The following is a 23,127-nucleotide window of genomic DNA, read 5'->3' on the forward strand; positions in this document are numbered from 1 at the left end:
CCAACGCAATCCTGAGAAAAAAGAACAAATCTGGAGACATAATGCTCTCAGACTTCAGACAATACTACAAAGCTGCAGTAATCGAAACAGCATGGTACTGGCACAAAAACAGACATATGGATCAATGGAATGGAATAGAGAGCCCAGAAATAAACCCATACACCTACAGTCAATTAATCTTCGACAAAGAAGGCAACAATATACAATGGGGAAAAGACAGTCTCTTTAGAAAGTAGTGTTGGGAAAGTCAGACAGCTGCAAGCAAATCAAGGAAGTTAGAACACACCCTCACAGCATACACAAAAATAAATTCACAATGGCTTAAAGACTTAGACATAAGACATGACACCATAAAACTCTTAGAAGAGAATATAGGCAAAACATTCTCTGACGTAAGTCGTAAAAATATTTTCTTAGGTCAGTCTTCCAAGGCAATAGAAATAAAAGCACAAATAAACAAATGGGACCTAATCAAACTTATAAGCTTTTGCCCAGCAAAAGAAACCATTTAAAAAAAGAAAAAAGACAACCTACAGACTGGGTGAAAATATTTGCAAATGATGCAACTGACAAGGGATTAATTTCCAAAATATACAAACAGCTCACACAACTCAACAACAATAAAACAAAAAAACCCAATCAAAAAATGGGCAGAAGACCTGAACAGACATTTCTCCAAAGAGGACATACAGATGGCCAAAAGGCAAATGAAACGATGCTCAACATCATTAAAGAAATGCAAATAAAAACTACAATGAGGTACCATCTCACACTGCTCAGAATGTCTGTCACTAAAAAGTCTACAGGACTTCCCTGGTGGCGTAGCAGTTAAGAATCTGACTGCCAATGTAGGCGGCACACGTTCAATCCCTGGTCCAGGAAGATCCCACATGCTGTGGAGCAACTAAGCCCGTGCACAACTACTGAGCCCACGTGCTAAACTACTGAAGCCTGCATGCTCTAGGGTCTGTGTGCCGCAACTACTGAGCCCACGTGCTGCAACTACTGAATCCTGCGTGCCTAGAGCCCGTGCTCTGCAACAAGAGAAGTTACCGCAATGAGAAGCCCGTGTACTACAATGAAGAGTAGGCCCGCTTGCAGCAACTAGAGAAAGCCTGCACACAGAAATGAAGAACCAATGCAGCAGAAAATAAAATAAAAAATTTTTAAAAAGTGTACAAATAGGGCTTCCCTGGTGGCACAGTGGTTGAGAGTCCACCTGCCAATGCAGGGGACACGGGTTCGTGCCCCAGTCCGGGAGGACCCCGCAGGCGGCTGGGCCCGTGAGCCATGGCCGCTGAGCCTGCGCGTCCAGAGCGTGTGCTCCACAACGGGAGAGGCCACAGCAGTGAGAGGCCCGCATACAGCACAAAAAAAAAAAAAAAAAAAAAGTCTACAAATAACAAATGCTGAAGGGGGTGTGGAGAAAATGGAACCCTCATACACTGTTGGTGGGAACGTAAATTGGTACAGCTACTATGGAGAACACTATGGAGGTTCCTTAAAAAACTAAAAATAGAGCTAACATATGATCCAGCAATCCCACTCCTGGGCATTTATCTGCTCAGGAGATAATTCAAAAAGATACAAGCACCCCAATGTTCATTGCAGCGTTATTTACTACAGCCAAGACATGGAAGCAACCTAAATGTCCATCAACAGATGAATGGATAAAGAAGATGTGGCACATATAGACAATGGAATATTACTCAGTCATAAAAAGAAACGAATTGAGTTATTTCTAGTGAGGTGGATGGACCTAGAGTCTGTCATACAGAGTGAAGTAAGTCAGAAAGAGAAAAACGAACACCGTATGCTAACGCATGTATATGGAATCTAAAAAAAAAAAAATTGGTACTGATGAACCTAGTGGCAGGGCAGGAATAAAGATGCAGACTGAATGGACTTGAGGACACTGGGAGGGGGAAGGGTAAGCTGGGACAAAGTGAGAGAGTGGCATGGACATACATACACTACCAAATGTAAAACAGATAGCTAGTGGGAAGCAGCCGCATAGCACAGGGAGATCAGCTCGGCGCTTTGTGACCCCCTAGAGGGGTGGGATAGGGAGGGTGGGGGGAGGCTCAAGAGGGAGGGGATTTGGGGAGGTATGTATGCATATGGCTGATTCACTTTGTTGTGCGACAGAGACTAGCTCAGTATTGTGAAGCAGTTATACTCCAATAAAGATATACATATATTTATATATAGATTTTTTAAAGTATATAAGAGAATAGTCTGTTAGCCACAAGCCTTCAGAGTTGCCAATGGAAAGCAGTCACTGTGCTTTCAAAACAAATGCAGAGAATTGATTAATCTAGCAAATTAGTTAGGTGGAGTTCTGTTAAGCAAACTTTTATTGTATACTCTATAAATGTGAATGATTACTAATGCGCCAAAGAGTTACTATGACTTTCCTGAAATAAATTTGAGTCAACTTTTATTTATACATACATGGTGCAATTCAATTGATATTTCTGAGTAAATATAAGGAACCAGAATAAGTGCTTTGGAAGACATAACGTATGAGCGATTCCACAACTTTTAGAGAAAACCCAAAGTACATGTAAATATGAGATATTTTTCTTAACTTTGAAGAACTTATAATGTAATACAAGAGAAAAACCCAACTTTCCCAGGCAGAAGGTGAGACCTGTTCTCATAGAAGGAGAGAGAGAGCACCCTAAGACAACACAGGAGATGGGGATTAACTGTACCTGGAGAATGAGAGAGGGCTTCCTAGGGGGGGAAGAGAATTTGAGATGTCCTAGTTGGACTTCCACTCTCGCAACCAGAAGTAGACCCTGCAACAAGGAGCGATGGCAGGTAGTGGATATGGGTAGTTCAGCAGGGGAATGGGACAATAATGGAGGGAGAAGGTAGTTATTAAGGGGTGTCATTATTAAGCTACTAGAGCTTTTTCAGTGGTTCTAAAGCTTCAACCTAGGGGGAAGCTCTGGGAGACTCTATAAAATACACACCCCAGAATTATTCCACCCAAGGAGTAAGGTTGGGAATTTATACCTCCATACTCCTCAGTCACTGGTTAAAGGCTGCTCCTGGAGGGATACTACTTTCTAGGCACTTCTGGTCCACAGAAGTATAACCTCTATCCCTACGAGGCCGACTGATGAAAGTAGCAGAAATTCAGTTCTAAAGCAAATACAAGTAATCTTTGAAAATCTTCAAATATTCTCTTGCTATTTACTGAGTGTCCCTATTTGCCAAATATACACAATATAATGATTTAAAGTAGGCAATTTCTGAGGTGTCAGTCCCAAAGTATTGCTTTCTCACTGTAAGTAGTTTAAAGGTTATACAGTATAATAATGTTTTCACAAGCAAGAGCAATTTAGTCTATCTTCTGTTCAACATTCCTCACAATAGGAAAGAAGGAATTTAACACCTGGCACGTATATATCTAATCTATTCCAATGATTTCTGAGCAGATATGACCTTCTAATGTTTATCTGTAAGCACTCTACAAAACAAAATGTCTAGGGAGAAAAAATTAGTAATCTGAATTGTAAATATGTGACCCCAAGGTAAGTAATAAGTTTTAAAACTACTTTTATTACCTAATACTTTATACTTATTGATAATCTAATCAGTTTCCACTACTGGAAGGTGCCCATTTGAGTCATGCAAGCAAACAACATTCTATCTTGCTATTTTACCTCTGCGTTTATTAACCATCATTGAATATTTTTTAACCTTCAAACTTAGAAGCAATCTAAAAGGCACAGCTCAAGATCCAAAGAACAGTTTGATCTGACAAAACGAGCAGATGAATTTAGTGTCACCTCTGAGCTCCTCGGTGCTCAAAATGATAACCTACAGATTTTGGTGGGTACAAGTTAGTCATTCTTGCTATGTAAGTTCACCCACACAGAGAGACACCACAGCTAAATCACAACCATCAAACAACAACATAAAAACCAAAACATTTTTTATTTTCCATTATGACTCCACTGCTACCCAGGTTGGAGTATTCTTGAAGGGCTATAAAAAAGACTAGTAGTAGTAACGACATGTAGGACTAGAGTCAGAACAACAGAATTCAAGTTCTTCCCTGATACTAAACTGCTATAATAGATACAGAATGAATAATTTGGATTATTTCTGTACTTCGCCTGTAGTCAGTGCTTTGAATTCAAAACCCAGCTGTCATTTACTGCTACTGACCTGGAATAATTTACTCCTTAGATTTCCTCATCTGCAAAACAGAATTAAGGCCACTTACTTTCCAGGATTACTTTGAGAAGTAAATGAGACCATAGGAATAGAAGAACTCAGCACAGTATCTGCATCAAGTCCCCCTTCTCCTTTTCACCCCTCTGCGCCTGCACTGATTTTGTCTGTGTGTTGTAGACTGCAAATTCCCTTAGGGACAGACGTATGTCTCATTTTCTGAAGAGGTCCAGCACTTAGTCCAGATCTGTACACAGAGCAGGCATTAAATGAAAAAAAAAAAGTGAACGTGTTGAAATTAATTTTAGATTATAGCTCTAAATGAAAAAATGGAGACACATGCAACGTTTTTGAGCATGAAAAAGACATGGGAAATGTTCTAGGAAATTTATGTGATACACCAGTTTATATGATAAATGACTCGACAGGAATGGAATAAACTTTGTAATCAGACTTGCCAAAACATATATTGATGTGAGCACGTCTCTTAACTAATCACTGTTCTAAGATTTTTCTTCTGTTCAAAACATTTTAAAGTAACTGTTTTGAGAGTTTGCATGTGAGTCACACAGGAAAATCAGCATAATTATTTTACAACCAGATTTCAATTTTAAAACCAAATGTTAATATTTAATCACTAGTCCCCAACTTAGTGAACTGCTGTGGCTCAAAATGATTATTGACTACTTTTTGTAATCAAATAAAGCATTAAAGTACAAGGATTTCCCAGTCTAACAATGTATAAAAAAATAGGACACAGGAATGACATATATGTGAAGACAATTTCTAAATAAATTCCCAAAGATATGCTAAGCAATAGCGACACACTGCCTAGTAAAGACAGTCTCACAAAATGTTTGTTTGGAATACAGACTCATCTAGATACTTCTAGATAGATATTTAGTAACAGATTAATCACATTATTTTGTGTATGTACATATATATGAGGCTCTACATTAACCCTATATATTAAGTATATATACTTGTAATTTATGCACAAAGCACATAAATAACGTGGATATACTAGGTAGACCAAACGCACAGCCTTCCTGTTCGCCTCAGTATCTGCTACCCTCTTGGGTAAATTCAGGACCAATATGGACAAACCATCATCTTTGTCATCCTTTAACCATCTCTTTTCCAACGATTTTCTTTTTTTCTTCCACGTCAGTCACTCTTTCTCATAAACACAACTTAAACCTCATCATCCCTCCAGACAGTTCCACCTCCAAAATGACTACCGCAAACATCCCACTCTCTGTTCACAGCCCCCTACTCTTCTAGCTGGCCTCACCCACTCTCATCTCAAACATTCTCCAGCCTACCTGGAGTCTCCAGGGCCTTCTACGGTGTTGCTCTTTCATATCCTAACTTACACTTGCAGGTCCTCTCACCATCTTCACTGCCACCACCTGGGTCCAAGTTGCCATTGTATCTTAAGGTGACTACTGTAATAAACTCCCAGTGGGTCTCCCTGTTTCTGCTTGTCCCTCTCAAAAGTCTATTCTCAGCCTAGCAGCTAGAGTAATCCTTGGAGTAGATAAGTCCTATCATGGCACTCTTCTGATGGATACTAATTAAAAAGTGCCAGGATAAAAATGCAGGTCCTTACAATGACCCGTAAGAGCATACACGATCTGGTCCCTTGCTGTCTATGTGACCCCTTTTCTTCTCACCTTCCCCCTTGCTCACTGTAATCCAACCACACCAGCCTTTGCAACTCTGCTCAGCACACAGACCAGCTATACTTTCATCTCAGCCCTCTGTATAGCTCTTGTCCCCCACCAGCAGTGCTTCTCTCTCAAGGGTCTTCAAGGTTTCCTCCTTTACCTCCTTCAAATCTCTGCTCAGACGTCCCTCGACGATGAAACATTTTGTTCATCTTATTTAAATCAGCAAATGACATTTACCAGCACTACTTCTGTCCTCCCCTGCTTTCTCTCCATAGAACATCACCACCTGACAAAGTACCCATTTCCTTAATCCTTTGTTTATTGCCTGTCGTTTACTGTAGCCTCATTAGAATATAAGCTTCAAAAGGGCAGAGACTTCTGTCTATCACTCACTGATGTAGTCCCTGTTCCTAGAACAATGCTTTGCACATGGTAGGCACCTGATGATTCTTTAATGAAAGCAGCTTAGATTTCACGGTCCATTATTTCAACCGTATTTTTGCCACCAAACTTTGTGTATAGAAGTATTTAGGTGATTAAGTTAATTCTTGAGGGCAGATAAGGGAAAAGCTTCACTAAAGTTTGAACTTAAGTCATCTTATGAGAAAAACTCTAAAATTATTCTGAAGCTGGAGAAATGAAACTATGGCTATTAGATGCCTACTTGAAAGATGTGATTCCCTTAACCCATTTATTCAGAAATATAGCTTTGACTTTCCAGTTTGACAAAATAAAGGCACTTCCACTTACACTCTTTTTTTGAAACCTACAATAAAAATAATAAAAAAGAAAAAAGAAAGCTTCACCTTGAGTAAGAAATGGCCATAACTGTAGACAACCAACTGTGAATACTACTTGTCAAATTCAACAAAATGTGGACCAAAAGCCCAATAGCCAACATACACATTCTCAGACCTCCAGCAGACCACAGATTTCCCCAAATGTCACAGTCCTGAGAGGTCTACCCAAAATTCCTATGACTGAAGTTGCTAGATGTGGTAGACATGGCCAAACCACTGCAAAATCTGGAAAAACCCTGCAGGGCCCGAGGTTCACACACAGAGAATGGCAGGGAAATGGAGCTGCAGGAGGAAGCATGCAGGTACACCTTTGTCCTTATCTTTGCTTTGACCTCCTGGTAGAGGAAGCCTGTCTGGAAGGGAGGCCGATGAGGGTGTTACAGAAGCCACGATCGGTTTTGCAGCCCTGACCAGAGTCAGCTGAGCAGAAATACACTGACAGCTTGCTACAAATATGCTTTACCGATCACATCAGCTTCCTGCTCGTGCCAAAGGGATAAAGTAAAACTCTAAAGTATAGTTTAAATCAAATCCATCCTGTTCTTAAAACCTTTCGTCATTTTCCTATTCCTATAAGTTTTAGCTACTTAGTTAAACTCCATCCTAACTTAACTCTAGTATCTAGCTTTCTCCTGCTGCTTCCTATGGTCCAGCCAGAAATGCTCAGTCACCACTACATGAACCCTCCATGTCCTACAACATCCTTTCTACCTAGAAGGGTTTCTGTTCCCCACAGCCCCCTTCCTCTCCCTAGCAACTTGCTGAAATCCCAGTCATTTTTCACAGAGCCACTTAATACCCCATTCATCCATAAAACTTCCACTTCAAAGAGTTTTATGTTTATGAATTAATTCATTTTTTAAAAGCAGAACTGGCAAGATACATTAAATACTAAAATTACACTCTTCTGTCCATTGAGGATGCAATCAGATTGTTGCTTCCCAAAGATAAAAAGATGCTTAATTTAACTATACTGAGAAAACTAGAATACTGAATAGTAAAAAATGTCTAGAAGTAGCAGGTATTCCATCATGAGTAACACATCTGATTGGCAACGTTATTTTTCTGCTTTTGACTGTTTTCCTTCTGTTATCAAGCCTGATACCCTTTAAGGTAAAGGTAAGTAAGGTGATATCATAAAGGTGATGTGACCCTAATAATTTCTTTATTTAAAAGCTAAAATTTATTGAAAACTGGCCATCATTATCTCATTTAATCATAACAAACCAAATTAGTTACAGATATTTTTCTTATTTTACAGATGAGGAAGTCAAGGTTGAAGGAGAGATTGAATAATTTGCCCAGAGTCACACAAATTATAAGTTCTAAGCCAATCTGATTCTAGAACTAGAATTCTTAACTCTGCGCTCTAAGCTTATTAATATATTTACTAAAGTATCTCTGACCAGATGGTTTCAAAAGTAAGCCAAAGGCTTCATCAGTTACTCTTCACCCTATATTATCACCCCACCCCACCCCCAAAAAAGCTGCAATACTTTACATTTCTATACTACTTAACTGGCTTTGAAAATACTTCCACAAGTATTAATGGTTTAAATCCCACAACAAATCTATAGGACTTTCACCATTTTATATAGCAGGAAAGAGGAACAGAGATATTATAAATTACCCAGTCACACTGCTGAGTAGCCAGGATACAGACACAACCTTCTTAACCTAATATCAGTGCTCTTTCCAGAACAGCTAAACACTTTAGAAGTATCTGATACCTTTCCTTAGATATGGAAGTCATGAAGTATTCAGCGAATTGTCATGTTTCCCAGTTTCACTCAATTAATTTGAAGACATTCATTGTTATTACTTTTATACTCTGTAGAAATTATGATCATAGACATATTTTCAGTAATATAATGAGTCCAGTAATTAATCAAGGAATTTTCAGTGTCAGGCAATATGTTCACCAGCTTGACAAGCACGAGGCCTGAAATGGCATGGTTTCTACAATTTCAATGGATAGAAACCATACTGTCATAGGTTTCCATCAATGACTGCTAGAACACCAAATGTATGGGCAGGAGTGGTGGGAAAGAAGTGTGAATAGGTAGGGTGAGTTCAAATCATGGAAAGCCTTGTTTATCATGCCAAGATTGAGATATAAGGATAGGTGAAGAGGATCCACTGAAGAATTTTGATATGGGAAGTAGTACGTTCATATTTGCATGACAGGAAGTAACTTAGGCAGTAGAAGATGGAAGATGGTGTCAAGGGCCAGAGCAGAATCAGGGAAACCAGTAAAAATGCTACTGTAGTAGTCTCCCAAGGCACAATCAATTCCCAAATGTGGCTCATTATTTGAAATTACCAAGGAAGCCTTTTATTTTTTTTCATCATTAGAATATATTTTGCATTTATATAATAAAATATAGAAGACAATAAAAATAAGTGAGCATTGCTACAAACAACAACAGAAATAAAATTCATGAGCAATATTCAGCAAAACAAAGCAGACATAAAATGATATATATTGTATGGTTTCTTTTTTTTTTTTTTTTTTTTTTTTACGTGGGCCTCTCACTGTTGTGGCTTCTCCCGTTGCGGAGCACAGGCTCCGGACATGCAGCCTTAGTGGCCATGGCTCACGGGCCTAGCCGCTCCGCGTCATGTGGGATCTTCCCGGACCGGGGCACGAACCCGCGTCCCCTTCATCGGCAGGCGGACTCTCAACCACTGCGCCACCAGGGAAGCCCTGTATGGTTTCTTTTTAAAAAATTCAAAACTGGGCAAAACCAATTTATGGCGAAGATAATGGTTACTCTGGGGGCAGAAAGGAGGGGCCATGACCAGGAAATGGTATGAGGAAGGCTTCCGAGGTGCTGGGAAAGTTCTGTTTCTTGATCTGAGTAGTGCTTATGCTAGTGGGAGTTCACATAACTCACATAAGTCATAAGCTTATAGTTAAACTTATGACTTATGCACTTTTCTCTGTGTTATAACTTATTAAGAAAGCTAACACAAAAGCCTTATTTAGTTCACTAAGATCAACAATTGGCAAAGAATTACTGAATATTATTTTAGACACCTACAACGTTCAAGGAACTGCCTTAGGTGATCAAAGATTCCAAGTACATTCCATTAACAAACTTTTTTTTTTCATATTAGTCATCCATTTTATACACAGCAGTGTATCCATGTCAATCCCAATCGCCCAATTCAGCCCACCACCACCACCACCCCCTGCTGCTTTCCCCCCTTGGTGTCTATTCGTTTTTTCTCTACGTCTCTGTCTCAATTTCTGCTCAGTAAACCGTTTCATCTGTACCATTTTCTAGATTCCATGTACATGCGTTAATATACAATTTTGTTTTCTCTTTCTGACTTACTTCACTCTGTATGACAGTCTCTAGATCCATCCACGTCTCTACAAATGACCCAATTTCGTTCCTTTTTATGGCTGAGTAATATTCCATTGTATATATGTACCACATTTTCTTTATCCATTCATCTGTTGATGTGCACTTAGGTTGCTTCCATGACCTGGCTATTGTAAATACTGCTGCAATGAACACTGGGGTGCATGTGAATTTTTTTTTTTTTTTTTTTTTTTTTTGCGGTACATGGGCCTTTCACTGTTGTGGCCTCCCTGTTGCGGAGCACAGGCTCCGGATGCGCAGGCTCAGCGGCCATGGCTCACGGGCCCAGCCGCTCTGCAGCATGTGGGATCCTCCTGGACCAGGGCACAAACCCACGTCCCCTGCATCGGCAGGTGGACTCTCAACCACTGTGCCACCAGGGAAGCCCAGGGTGCATGTGTCTTTTTGAATTATGGTTTCTCTGGGTATATGCCCAGCAGTGGGATTGCTGGGTCATATGGTACTTCTTTAAGGAACCTCCATACTGTTCTCCACAGTGGCTGCATCAATTTACATTCCCACCAGCAGTGCAAGAGGCTTCCCTTTTCTCCACACCCTCCTCAGCATTTGTTTGTTTGTAGATTTTCTGATGATGCCCATTCTAACTGGTGTGAGGTGACACCTCATTGTAGTTTTGATTTGCATTTCTCTAATAATTAGTGATGTTGAGCAGCTTTTCATGTTCTTTTGGCCATCTGTATGTCTTCTTTGGAAAAATGTCTATTTAGGTCTTCAGCCTATATATGGATTGGTTTCTTTGTTTAATATTGAGCTGCATGAGCTGTTTATATATTTTGGAGATTAATCCTTTGTCCGATGATTCACTTGCAAATATTTTCTCCCATTCTGAGGGTTGTCTTTTTGTCTTGTTTATGGTTTCCATTGCTGTGCAAAAGCTTTTAAGTTTCATTAGGTCCCATTTGTTTATTTTTGTTTTTATTTCCATTACTCTAGGAGGTGGATCAAAAAAGATCTTGCTGTGATTTATGTCAAAGGGTGTTCTTCCTATGTTTTCTTCTAAGAGTTTTATAGTGCCCGGTCTTACCTCTAGGTCTTTAATCCATTTTGAGTTTATTTTTGTGTATGGTGTTAGGGAGTGCTCTAATTTCATTCTTTTACATGTAGCTGTCCAGTTTTCCCAGCAGCACTTACTGAAAAGACTGTCTTTTCTCCATTGTATATCCTTGCCTCCTCTGTCATAGATTAGTTGGTCACAGGTGCGTGGGTTTATCTCTGGGCTTTCTATCCTGATCCATGGATCTATATTTCTGTTTTTGTGCCAGTAACATACTCTTGATTACTGTAGCTTTGCAGTATAGTCTGAAGTCAGGGCGTCTGATTCCTCCAGCTCCATTTTTTTTCCCTCAAGACTGCTTTGGCTATTCGGGGTCTTTTGTGTCTCCATACAAATTTTAAGACATTTTGCTCTACCTCTGTAAAAAATTCCATTGGTAATTTGACAGAGATTGCATTGAATCTGTAGATTGCTTTGGGTAGTATAGTCATTTTCACAATATTGATTCTTCCAATCCAAGAACATGGTATATCTCGCCATCTGTTTGTATCATCTTTAATTTCTTTCATCAGTGTCTTATAGTTTTCTGCATACAGGTCTTTTGTCTCCCTAGGTAGGTTTATTCCTAGGTATTTTATTCTTTTTATTGCAATGGTAAATGGGAGAGTTTCCTTAATTTCTCTTTCAGATTTTTCATCATTAGTGTATAGTAATGCAAGAGATTTCTGTGCATTAATTTTGTATCCTGCAACATTACCAAATTCATTGTTTAGCTCTAGTAGTTTTCTGGTGGTATCTTTAGGATTCTCTATGTATAGTATCATGTAATCTGCAAACAGTGACAGTTTTACTTCTTCTTTTCCAATTGTATTCCTTTTATTTCTTTTTCTTCTCTGACTGCCGTGGCCAGGACTCCCAAAACTATGTTGAATAATAGTGGTGAGAGTGGACATCCTTGTCTTGTTCCTGATCTTAGGAGAAATGCTTTCAGTTATTCGCCATTGAGAATGATGTTTGCTGTGGATTTGTCGTATATGGCCTTTATTATGTTGAAGTAGGTTCCCTCTATGCCTACCTTCTGGAGAGCTTTTATCATAAATGGATGTTGAATTTCGTCAAAAGCTTTTTCTGCATCTACTGAGATGATCATATGGTTTTTATTCTTCAATTTCTTAATATGGTGTATCACATTGACTGATTTGCGTATACTGAAGAATCCTTGCATCTCTGGGATAAATCCCACTTGATTATGGTGTATGATCCTTTTAATGTGTTGTTGGATTCTCTTTGCTAGTATTTTGTTGACGATTTTTGCATCTGTATTCATCAGTGATATTGGTCTGTAATTTTCTTTTTTTGTAGTATCTGTCTGGTTTTGGTATCAAGGTGATGGTAGCCTCATAGAATGAGTGTGGGAGTGTTCCTTCCTCTGCAATTTTTTGGAAGAGTTTGAGAAGGATGGGCGTTAGCTCTTCTCTAAATGTGTGATAGAGTTCACCTGTGAAGGCATCTGGTCCTGGACTTTTGTTTGTTGGAAGATTTTTAATCACAGTTTCAATTTCATTACTTGTGATTGGTCTATTCATATTTTCTATTTCTTCCTGATTCAGTCTTGGAAGTTTATACCTTTCTAAAAATCTGTCCATTTCTTCCAGGTTGTCCATTTTATTGGCATAGAGTTGCTTGTAGTAGTCTCTTAGGATGCTTTGTATTTCTGCAGTGTCTGTTGTAACTTCTCTTTTTTCATTTCTACTTTTATTGATTTGAGTCCTCTCCTTCTTTTTCTTGATGAGTCTGGCTAATGGTTTATCAATTTTGTTTATCTTCTCAAAGAACCAGCTTTTACTTTTATTGATCCTTGCTATTGTTTTCTTTGTTTCTGTTTCATTTATTTCTGCTCTGATCTTTATGATTTCTTTCCTTCGGCTAACTTTGGGTTTTGTCTGTTCTTCTTTCTCTAGTTCCTTTAGGTGTAAGGTTAGATTGCTAATTTGAGATTCTTCTTGTTTCTTGAGGTAAGCTTGTATTGCTATAAACTTCCCTCTTAGAACTGCTTTTGTTGCATCCCATAGGTTTTGGATCATCGTGTTTTCATTGTCATTTGTCTCTAGGTATTTTTTAATTTCCTCTTTGATTTCTTCAGCGATCTCTTGGTTATTTAGTAACATATTGTTTAACCTCCATGTGTGTTTGTTTTTTACGTTTTTTTCCCTGTAATTCATTTCTAATCTCATAGCGTTGTGGTCAGAAAAGATGCTTGGTATGATTTCAATTTTCTTCAATTTACTGAGGCTTGATATGTGACCCAAGATGTGATCTATCCTGGAGAATGTTCTGTGCGCACTTGAGAAGAAAGTGTAATCTGCTGTTTGGGGATGGAATGTCCTATAAATATCAATTAAATCTATCTGGTCTATTGTGTCATTTAAAGCTTGTTTCCTTATTAATTTTCTGTTTGCATGATCTGTCCATTGGTGTAAGTGAGGTGTTAAAGTCCCCCACTATTACTGTGGTACTGTTGATTTCCTCTTTTATAGCTGTTAGCATTTGCCTTATATATTGAGGTGCTCCTATGTTGGGTGCATATATATTTATAATTGTTATATCTTCTTCTTGGATTGATCCCTTGATCATTATGTAGTGGCCTTCCTTGTCTCTTGTAACATTCTTTATTTTAAAGTCTATTTTATCTGATATGAGTATTGCTACTCCAGCTTTCTTTTGATTTCCATTTGCATGGAATATCTTTTTCCATCCCCTCACTTTCAGTTTCTGTGTGTCCCTAGGTCTGAAGTGGGTCTCTTGTAGACAGCATATAGATGGGTCTTGTTTTTGTAACCATTCAGCAAGCCTGTGTCTTTTGGTTGGAGCATTTAATCCATTCACGTTTAAGGTAATTATCGATATGTATGTTCCTATGACCATTTTCTTAATTGTTTTGGGCTTGTTTTTGTAGGTCCTTTGCTTCTCTTGTGTTTCCCACTTAGAGAAGTTCCTGTAGCATTTGTTGTACAGCTGGTTTGGTGGTGCTGAATTCTCTTAGCTTTTGCTTGTCTGTAAAGCTTTTGATTTCTCCATGGAATCTGAATGAGAACCTTGCTGGGTAGAGAAATCTTGGTTGTAGGTTCTTCCCTTTCATCACTTTAAGTATATCATGCCACTCCCTTCTGGCTTGTAGAGTTTCTGCTGAGAAATCAGCTGTTAACCTTATGGGAGTTCCCTTGTATGTTATTTTTCATTTTTCCCTTGCTGCTTTCAATACTTTTTCTTTGTCTTTAATTTTTGCCAGTTTGATTACTACGTGTCTTGGCATGTTTCTCCTTGGGTTTATCCAGTATGGGACTCTCTGGGCTTCCTGGACTTGGGTGGCTATTTTCTTTCCCACGTTAGGGAAGTTTTTGACTATAATCTCTTCAAATATTTTCTCAGGTCCTTTATCTCTCTGTTCTCCTTCTGGGACCCCTATAATGTGAATATTGGTGTGTTTAATGTTGTCCCAGAGGTCTCTTAGGCTGTGTTCATTTCTTTTCATTCTTTTTTCTTTATTCTGTTCTGCAGCAGTGAATTCCACCATTCTGTCTTCCAGGTCATTTATCCATTTTTCTGCCTCAGTTATTCTGCTCTTGATTCCTTCTAGTGTAGTTTTTTTTTTTTTCAGTTATTGTATTGTTCATCTCTGTTTGTTTGTTCTTTAATTCTTCTAGGTCTTTGTTAGACATTTCTTTCATCTTCTCAATCTTTGCCTCCATTCTTTTTCCGAGGTCCTGGCTCATCTTCACTATCATTATTCTGAATTCTTTTTCTGGAAGGTTGCCTATCTCCACTTCACTTAGTTGTTTTTCTGGGGTTGTATCTTGTTCCTTCATCTGGTACATAGCCCTCTACCTTTTCATCTTGTCTATTTTTCAGTGAATGTGGTTTTTGCTCCACGGCTGCAGGAGTGTAGTTCTTCTTGCTTCTGCTGTCTGCCCTCTGGTGGATGAGGCTATCTAAGAGGCTTGTGGAAGCTTCCTGATGGGAGGGAATGGTGGTGGGTAGAGCTGGCTGTTGCTCTGGTGGGCAGAGCTCAGTAAAACTTTAATCGGCTTGTCTGCTGATGGTGGGGCTGGGTTCCCTCCCCGTTGGTTGTTTGGCCTGAGGCAACCCAACACTGGAGCATACCTGGGCTCTTTGGTGGGGCTAATGGCAGACTCTGGGAGGGCTCACACCAAGGTGTACTTCCCAGAACTTCTGCTGCCAGTGTCCTTGTCCCCATGGTGAGCAACAGCTGCACCCTGCTTCTGCAGGAGACCCTCCAACACTAGCAGGTAGGTCTGGTTCAGTCTCCTATGGGGTCACTGCTCCTTCCCCTGGGTCCCCATGTGCACACTACTTTGTGTGTGCCCTCCAAGAGTGGAGTCTCTGTTTCCCCCAGTCCTGCCGAAGTCCTGCAATCAAATCCCGCTAGCCTTCAAAGTCTGATTCCCTAGGAATTCCTCCTCCTGTTGTCAGACCCCCAGGTTGGGGAGCCTGACGTGTGGCTCAGAACCTTCACTCCACTGGGTGGATTTCTGTGGTATAAGTGTTCTCCTGTTTGTGAGTCACCCACACAACGATTATGGGATTTGATTTTATTGTGATAGCACCGCTCCTACCATCCCATTGCGGCTTCTTTGTCTTTGCATGTGGGGTGGCTTTATGGTGAGTTCCAGTGTCTTCCTGTTGATGACTGTTCAGCAGTTAGTTGTGATTCTGGTGTTCTCGAAAGAGGGAGTGAGAGCATGTCCTTCTACTCCACCATCTTGAACCAATCTCCAAGGAAGCCTTTTAAAATACAGGTTTTAGAGCCCTGTCTTGAGTGTTCTGACTCCGTCTGGGTCACCAGGTACATGTGATAATGGGCCAGGTGTAGAATTCTCCTGCCTGGATGAGAGGCTATGAGGAAGCACCAGTGAGGGTGGGAGAGATTTATGAGATACTTAAGCAGCAGAATGAACAGGTGATCTTCAAGGGCAAGGAAAGATGATGAGACAATCCACAGGACATGCAGGTACAGGTGAGCATTAGGTAGTTAGATATAGATGTAGGGTTTGCCAAGGAGAGCTCTAGACTGAAGGCCTAAGAATGAACCTAGGAAATAATGTTTAAATCTGACTCAGAAGGAAGAGACCTCAAAGGAGATGGAAGACAGGCCAGAGAAATAGGAAGATAAGAACAATTCAAAATTTATTCAAGCATGTAATGGGGAAAGTTTGGCTTGTGGACAGAGCATAAGGGGCCTAAATTCCAAGAAAATAAGTTTTGATTGTATATTGTCAGCAAAAGTGGGGGAGAGCAAAACAATAACAGCAAACGGTTTGCTTACTTCAGTCAAGACTATGCTATGATCAGGTTTGTTTTGGGGGAACATCATTCTATCACTGGTAGAAAGGAGATGGAGAGAGGGTGAGTCTAGAGGTGGGAGAACAGCTTGAAATTGTGTGGCTGTCATAAGGGCCTAATCTAAAGCATTGGGGGGTGGGGTGGACACAAGACACCCGTTTCAAGAGCCATGTCTAAGGCAGAATGTGAGTCCCAGCGGGAATGGTAAAGGTGGAGGAGTTAAGGGCAAACTAAGGCTTCCAGCTTGGCAGACCGGTGGCCGGCAAACTAAGGTTGGAGAGGGTAGAACGTAGACAAAGTTTTGGTGATGATGTCGTGAGCGTGAGCAATTTCAGGCACCACATGGTTTTTCATGGGTAGTGAGAAATATGGCTCTGTTGCTCTGCCAGTAGGTTGAGGCTAGGAGTTATGAGTTAGAAGTCATCAGCAGTATGGGAACTGAAGTAAAAGACAGTCACCCAGGCAGATACATATTTAGTGAGAATAAGTGACGACCAGTGGTGATTGTCAGGAGAGGGTGAACGTAGTACTCAGAATCAGATCTAATGCTACAGATGCTGCCTGATCTACACCAAGTGCAGGGAGACATACATTCTTTATTCTAAGTATTACTCAGTATACTCAGTGAATCAATCAGTTTGTTTTTTTGGCAATCACATCACACTGACATTTCACACTGTGTTAGAAGTTAACTAAAATCCATGCATATTTTAATTGAACTATTATGAATTAATTTTGGTCTTCTCTTGACCATGGACCTAAGTAGAGGACTTTCCAATTATACTGATTCCATCAGATGTGATGCTTCTGTTGCAACAAACAGACTACTGCACTAAAAGTAGTTTATCCTATGATGACATTTATTTCCCTCTCATAACTATAAGTCCAGAGGTATGTGTGTTGAGGGTTGGCTCAGCAGATGAGCAACGATGAGGAACTGAGTCTTTTTCCTCCTTTAGCTGCCAACCTCAGTGTGTCAGTGGTACATTCATCAAGGGCAAAAGGTGATGGTGGCAGCGCCCCGCATTCTGCTTTCATATGAGAACATCTGATAGCAGGATGGGAGCAGGGGCATGTTGACCCAGAGGCCTACTCTCTTTTTTATTAAAATTTAAATAATAATTTACATACAGTAAAATGCATAAATTTTAGGTGTACAGTTGAAAGAGTTTTGACAAATGCATACACCCATATAACCCACTTCCCTATTGAGAACATTTTCATCACCCCAGAGGGCTCCCTGGGGTACTTCTTCGTCAGTCATCACCACTGCTGCCACCCCGAACCCCACCCAGAGGCAACCACAGCTCTGATCTCTTAAATCATTCTCTTTTTGGTAATCAGGAATGAAAATATTTCCCAGAGCCCTCTGCCCCCAGCACACTTTCCCTTACATCTCCTTGGCCCGAACTGGGTCACAGCCGACCTTTAAGTCAATCACTGAGTAAAGAGGATAGTATTATAGACCATTTATGACTCATCCATCTGTTGGGGCCCGTCTGACCTAAGCACACTGCTGCAGACCCAAATACAACTGGGTTTGGGGGTTTTTTTTTTACAGCAAGAAAGAATAGGGAAAGGGCTATACACACACACCATTTGTTGGTCTACGTATCCAGCCATCCAGTATCTGACCTATTCTTCCAGCTTTATTTCCCTCACAACAGTGCTAAGTATGTGCTCGTTCAAGCCAGTGATTAAAATCCTGAGAATGACACAAACAAATGTAGAGACCTCCCCTGAACTGAACAGCAATCTATGTTCCAACCCTCTGGTCAAAGTTCTTCATCCTGGTCCAAATGCAACCAAATCTGTATTTGTCTGGGTCCCCAATTTTCATTTAGCCCACAAGGGTAGCATGAGAATGTCATCCAACACTTGGGCTCCTACACTGGGGCACACAGACGTGTGTCAGTGGATAGGTTTAGTACTCTTTCCCTTTAAAAGCCCTTTTCTCTGTCTCAGTACGTTTTATGAGCCTCAGGTTATTCTCAGCTCAGATATTTCGAGTCTCTGTCACTGTAGTGTATTTATCACTTCTTCCGTGCCTGTTGACTCTTTCTGTATACATCCTTCTAAAAGCTGAGCTCACAAGAATGACACCTTGTTTTTCTTAGCTGCTCTTCCATTCTTCCTATTTTTCAGTATGTTAATGATATCCTAGTGAACCTCCCAGTCCCTTTTCAATCCAGCTTCCTTTTGGCTTATCTCTAATGTTTCTACGATCTTAGGAATTTTAGAAAAATCTTTCTAAACAATGTCCAGGTTTACATATCTAACCATGGCTAGCACATTCTTTATTGTTATGGATCTTAAAATGGCCCTGGTACATCCCATTAAACTAATTTCCATAACTTCCATTCAATCCTTATTGGTTATAATTAGGTCCAGAAAACCATGCTTCCTTGTTGCATTATTTAGCATCTCAGAGGTAAGACTATCAGCAAGATCAGTAAAAAAAACCGCATTAAGGGCTTCCCTGGTGGCGCAGTGGTTGAGAGTCCGCCTGCCAATGCAGGGGACACGGGTGCGTGCCCCGGTCCGGGAAGATCCCACATGCCGTGGAGCGGCTGGGCCCGTGATCCATGGCCGCTGAGCCTGTGCGTCCGGAGCCTGTGCTCCGCAACGGGAGAGGCCACAACAGTGAGAGGCCCGCGCACCACACACAAAAAAAGACAACCGCATTAAGTATGCTGCTTTAACAGAATGATGCTTCAGAGTATAGACATGGAGTTCCCAATGATGACATTTATCTGCCTCTAGGCCAGATTTGAACCTTGCATTAAGAGAGTAGCAGTCATATTCATCCACCTAAGACATCTGCATTTGACTCCCTCAGTGTTTTTAGTTTATGTATCTTGTACTCTCATGCTTAAACCTAGTAGCTCAAGGATTTCCATGCAGGGCACGCTTCCACAGATCTCAACAGGTGTTTATTTGTACAGCATGTAAGCTCCTGTTGGTGTATTCTAGTGATTATGTGTATCTCAGCAAGTTTGTCTTGCTTAGGAGATGATATTTATCTATTTTCATTCTATTTTAGGTTTACCATATTATCTTATCAGCCCTAGTTAAAACGTATATGTGTTAAAAAGCGTTTATCCGTGATAGAGCTGAAACAAAGTCAGTCACTTTTTAATATTTTAAAAAGAGACCCTTTGCAAAGCACTATAGGAGTCAGATAAACATATTTAAGGTAGATTTTTTTCTATTTAGAAAATTATTTTAATTTTTCATAGAAAAACTGATACAAGTTACTTTGTTTTAATATTCTCTTGTGAATCACTGATATTTTCTCAGCTACCACATTACCTCCACTTTATGCTACACGTGATATTCTCCAAAGTAGCTCATTTTATCTGAGCATTGTTCTTCCTTTTCCTCAGAGTTCAGTTTAAAGTTCTCTTTATCAGGTTGGCAAGATTCTTGTCAAATGCATTCCTCTCATAGTACGCTGTCCCCTATAGGGAGTCTGTTGTATTCACACATGAGCCCTAGTTAAGAAAACCTCATTTCGGTCTTTGCTGTTTTGGTTGGGTGCTACACGATACCGCTTACCTTTCATTTCTTCTTCAAAGTCATGCCTCAACTGGAAGAAGAAATGAAAACAGCCCTTCAGTGCCCAAACCAAATGCCATATGAACCAACAAGAGTATAGTGTGGTCCGTCAATGTGATAAGTCTCAGGAAACCTCCTGAAGGAACCTCCCGTATCAGTTCCATCAAGATTCACCTCAATATGAATGAGAAAGAAATAAGACGCCTTCCCTCTAGTCCCTACCTGAAGGACTGGCTTTGGATGTTTATCCTCTGACTCCCAGTTGTAAATCTTTAGAGAACGACATGCATTAACCTAATGTGTAAAAGATATGTTATAAATTATCAGCCAATGATAAAAAGATTTAGATAGTATTGTCAAGATTCCTCTATAGGTTTTAAAACTAGCCTCCTTTACTGGTGGCAGTTACCAAGGACCACATATAGGGGACTTACAGTCGCAAGTTGAACTTGGAAGCGTGCCAGGAACAAAAGAGACAAAAAGACATAGTAATACTGTCTGCAGGAATCCACAGTCTACTTGGTAACCTAACACTGCTGGACACAGACCTCAGCACGTATCCCTGCTATTAACACCAGGTGCACCCAACTGACCATACCTCTGGGCTCATGTAAGTGCTTTTGAGATGATTTTATAGCAGTAAGGAAACATCAATCCACAATCATTCTCCAATCTTAGAAGAATATATATCAGTTTAACAAACACTTGATACAAAGAATAGATTTCGTAAAAAGAATTCAACGTAGGAATACTAATCTGAAGGTATATCCATAAGGAATATTTATAACAGAGAATGATTAAATAAAATACCTTCCATTAAAAATAGAGCAATACTGAAAATTAAACACCAAAGTTACTTACTTTTACTATGATGAGCCTCGCTCGGTTTTCACACCTCTGGTTATCATTTTCTACATACTCCACTTCAAACAGGGTATTATAATTTTCTAATATTTTAGCCATTATCTTGTTGCAGAGGTCTTGCTCTTTCATGCCTTCAAGCCCAGGAGACACACTAGAAATAAGGGGAAAAAATTGAGAGGAATTACTTTGTAAAAACACAACTGGCAGCACAGCCGACTCAGGTTTATACTTTGACCTTTCCTGAACGATGGATCAGCCTTCCTATAAATACACACAGGATTTTAAGTAAGTTCTATGGTGACACACAGGATGTTGCTGGGACAACTGGCAAGTTCCCAAGATCTGAATTAATAACTTGTGCTGAATAAGAAAAGTACATGTTGCTCAGGAAGAGGGCACAGGTTAACATGAGTGCAATCGATAATGCTTTATACATATTAGAAATTGCTGCATATAAAGTAACATTTATAACAAAGTAAAAGCTAGAGAGAGACCTTCAAGATGGCGGAGGAGTAAGACGTGGAGATCACCTTCCTCCCGACAAATACATCAGAAATACGTCTACACGTGGAACAGCTCCTACAGAACACCTACTGAACGCTGGCAGAAGACCTCAGACCTCCCAAAAGGCAAGAAACTCACCACGTACCTGGGTAGCGCGAAAAATAAAATAAAACAGAGACAAAAGAATAGGGACGGGACCCGCACCAGTGTGGGGGGTGGGGGGGGAGCTGTGAAGGAGGAAAAGTTTCCACACACTAGCAGCCCCTTCGCGGGCGGAGACTGCGGGTTGCGGAGGGGGAAAGCTTCGGAGCCGCGGAGGAGAGCACAGCAACAGGGGTGCGGAGGGCAAAGCGGGGAGATTCCCGCACAGAGGAACGGTGCCGACCCGGCACTCACCAGCCCGAGAGGCTTGTCTGCTACCCCGCCGGGGCGGGCGGGGCTGGGAGCTGAGGCTCCGGCTATGGTCGGAGCGCAGGGAGAGAACTGGGGTTGGCGGCGTGAGCACAGCCTGCAGGGCGTTAGTGCGCCACGGCTAGCCAGGAGGGAGTCCGGGGAAAAGTCTGGACCTGCCGAAGAGGCGAGAGACTTTTTCTTGCCTCTGTTTCCTGGTGCGCGAGGAGAGGGGATTAAGAGCACCGCTTAAAGGAGCTCCAGAGACGGGCGCGAGCGCGGCTAACAGCGCGGACCCCAGAAACGGGCATGAGACGCTACGGCTGCTGCTGCCGCCACCAACGGGCCTGTGTGCGAGCACAGGTCACTCTCCACAACCCCCTTCCGGGGAGCCTGTGCAGCCCGCCACTGCCAGGGTCCCGGGATCCAGGGACAACTTCCCCGGGAGAACACACGGCGCACCTCAGGCTGCGGCAACGTCACGCTGGCCTCTGCCGCCGCAGGCCCGCCCCGCACTCCGTGCCCCTCCCTCCCCCCAGCCTGAGTGAGCCAGAGCCTCCGAATCAGCAGCTCCTTTAACCCCGTCCTGTCTGAGCGAAGAACAGACGCCCTCCGGCCACCTACACGTAGACGCAAGGCCAAATCCAAAGTTGAACCCCAAGAGCTGTGCAAACAAAGAAAGGGAAATCTCTCCCAACAGCCTCAGCAGCAGCGGATTAAATCTCCACAATCAACTTCATGTACCCTGCATCTGTGGAATACATGAATAGACAACGAGGCAACCCAAATTCAGGAGGTGGACTTTGGGAGCAACTGTAGACTTGGGGTTTCCTTTTGGCACCTAATTTGTTTCTAGTCTTACGTTTATCTTAGTTTAGTATTTAGAGTTTATCATCATTGGTAGATTTGGTTATTAATTTGGTTGCTCTCTTCCTTTTTTTCTTTTAATATATAGATATGTATATATAATTTACCTATTTCTCTTTTTGTGGGTGTGTATGTGTATGCTTCTTTGTGTAATTTTGTCTGTACAGCTTTGCTTTTACTATTTGTCCTAGGGTCTGTCTGTCCTTTTTCTTTTCTTTAGTAGAGTTTTTAGCGCTTGTTATCATTGGTGGATTTGTTTTTTGGTTTGGTGGCTCTCTTTTCCTTTCCTTTACTTCTTAAAAATTTTTAATAATATTTAGTTTTTATTTTTCTTTCTTTCTTTCTTTCCTTTTTCCTCCCTTTTCTTCTGAGCCATGTGGCTGACAGGGTCTTCAGCCAGGTGTCAGGCCTGTGCCTCTGAGTTGGGAGAGCCAAGATCAGGACACTGGTCCACCAGAGACCTCCCGGCTCCACGTAATATCAAACAGTGAAAGCTCTCCCAGAGATCTCCAGCTCAACACTAAGACCCAGCT

The 23,127-nt window shown here is 41.0% G+C and overlaps 1 protein-coding gene across 2 annotated transcripts in view; it reads right to left on the reverse strand.

Annotated features, from left to right (window-relative positions):
- FAM13A (family with sequence similarity 13 member A) overlaps positions 1–23,127 on the reverse strand; it is a 335,740-nt gene that overhangs the window by 197,712 nt on the left and 114,901 nt on the right. For both annotated transcript variants that reach the window (XM_060147573.1, XM_060147574.1), the window contains one exon: positions 20,831–20,984. In XM_060147573.1, the coding sequence (XP_060003556.1) occupies positions 20,831–20,962 (132 nt within the window). In that variant the 5' untranslated portion in view covers positions 20,963–20,984. The remainder of the gene's footprint in view (positions 1–20,830; positions 20,985–23,127) is intronic.

Source organism: Lagenorhynchus albirostris, chromosome 4, assembly GCF_949774975.1.
Source record: "Lagenorhynchus albirostris chromosome 4, mLagAlb1.1, whole genome shotgun sequence".
Classification (NCBI taxonomy): domain Eukaryota; kingdom Metazoa; phylum Chordata; class Mammalia; order Artiodactyla; family Delphinidae; genus Lagenorhynchus; species Lagenorhynchus albirostris.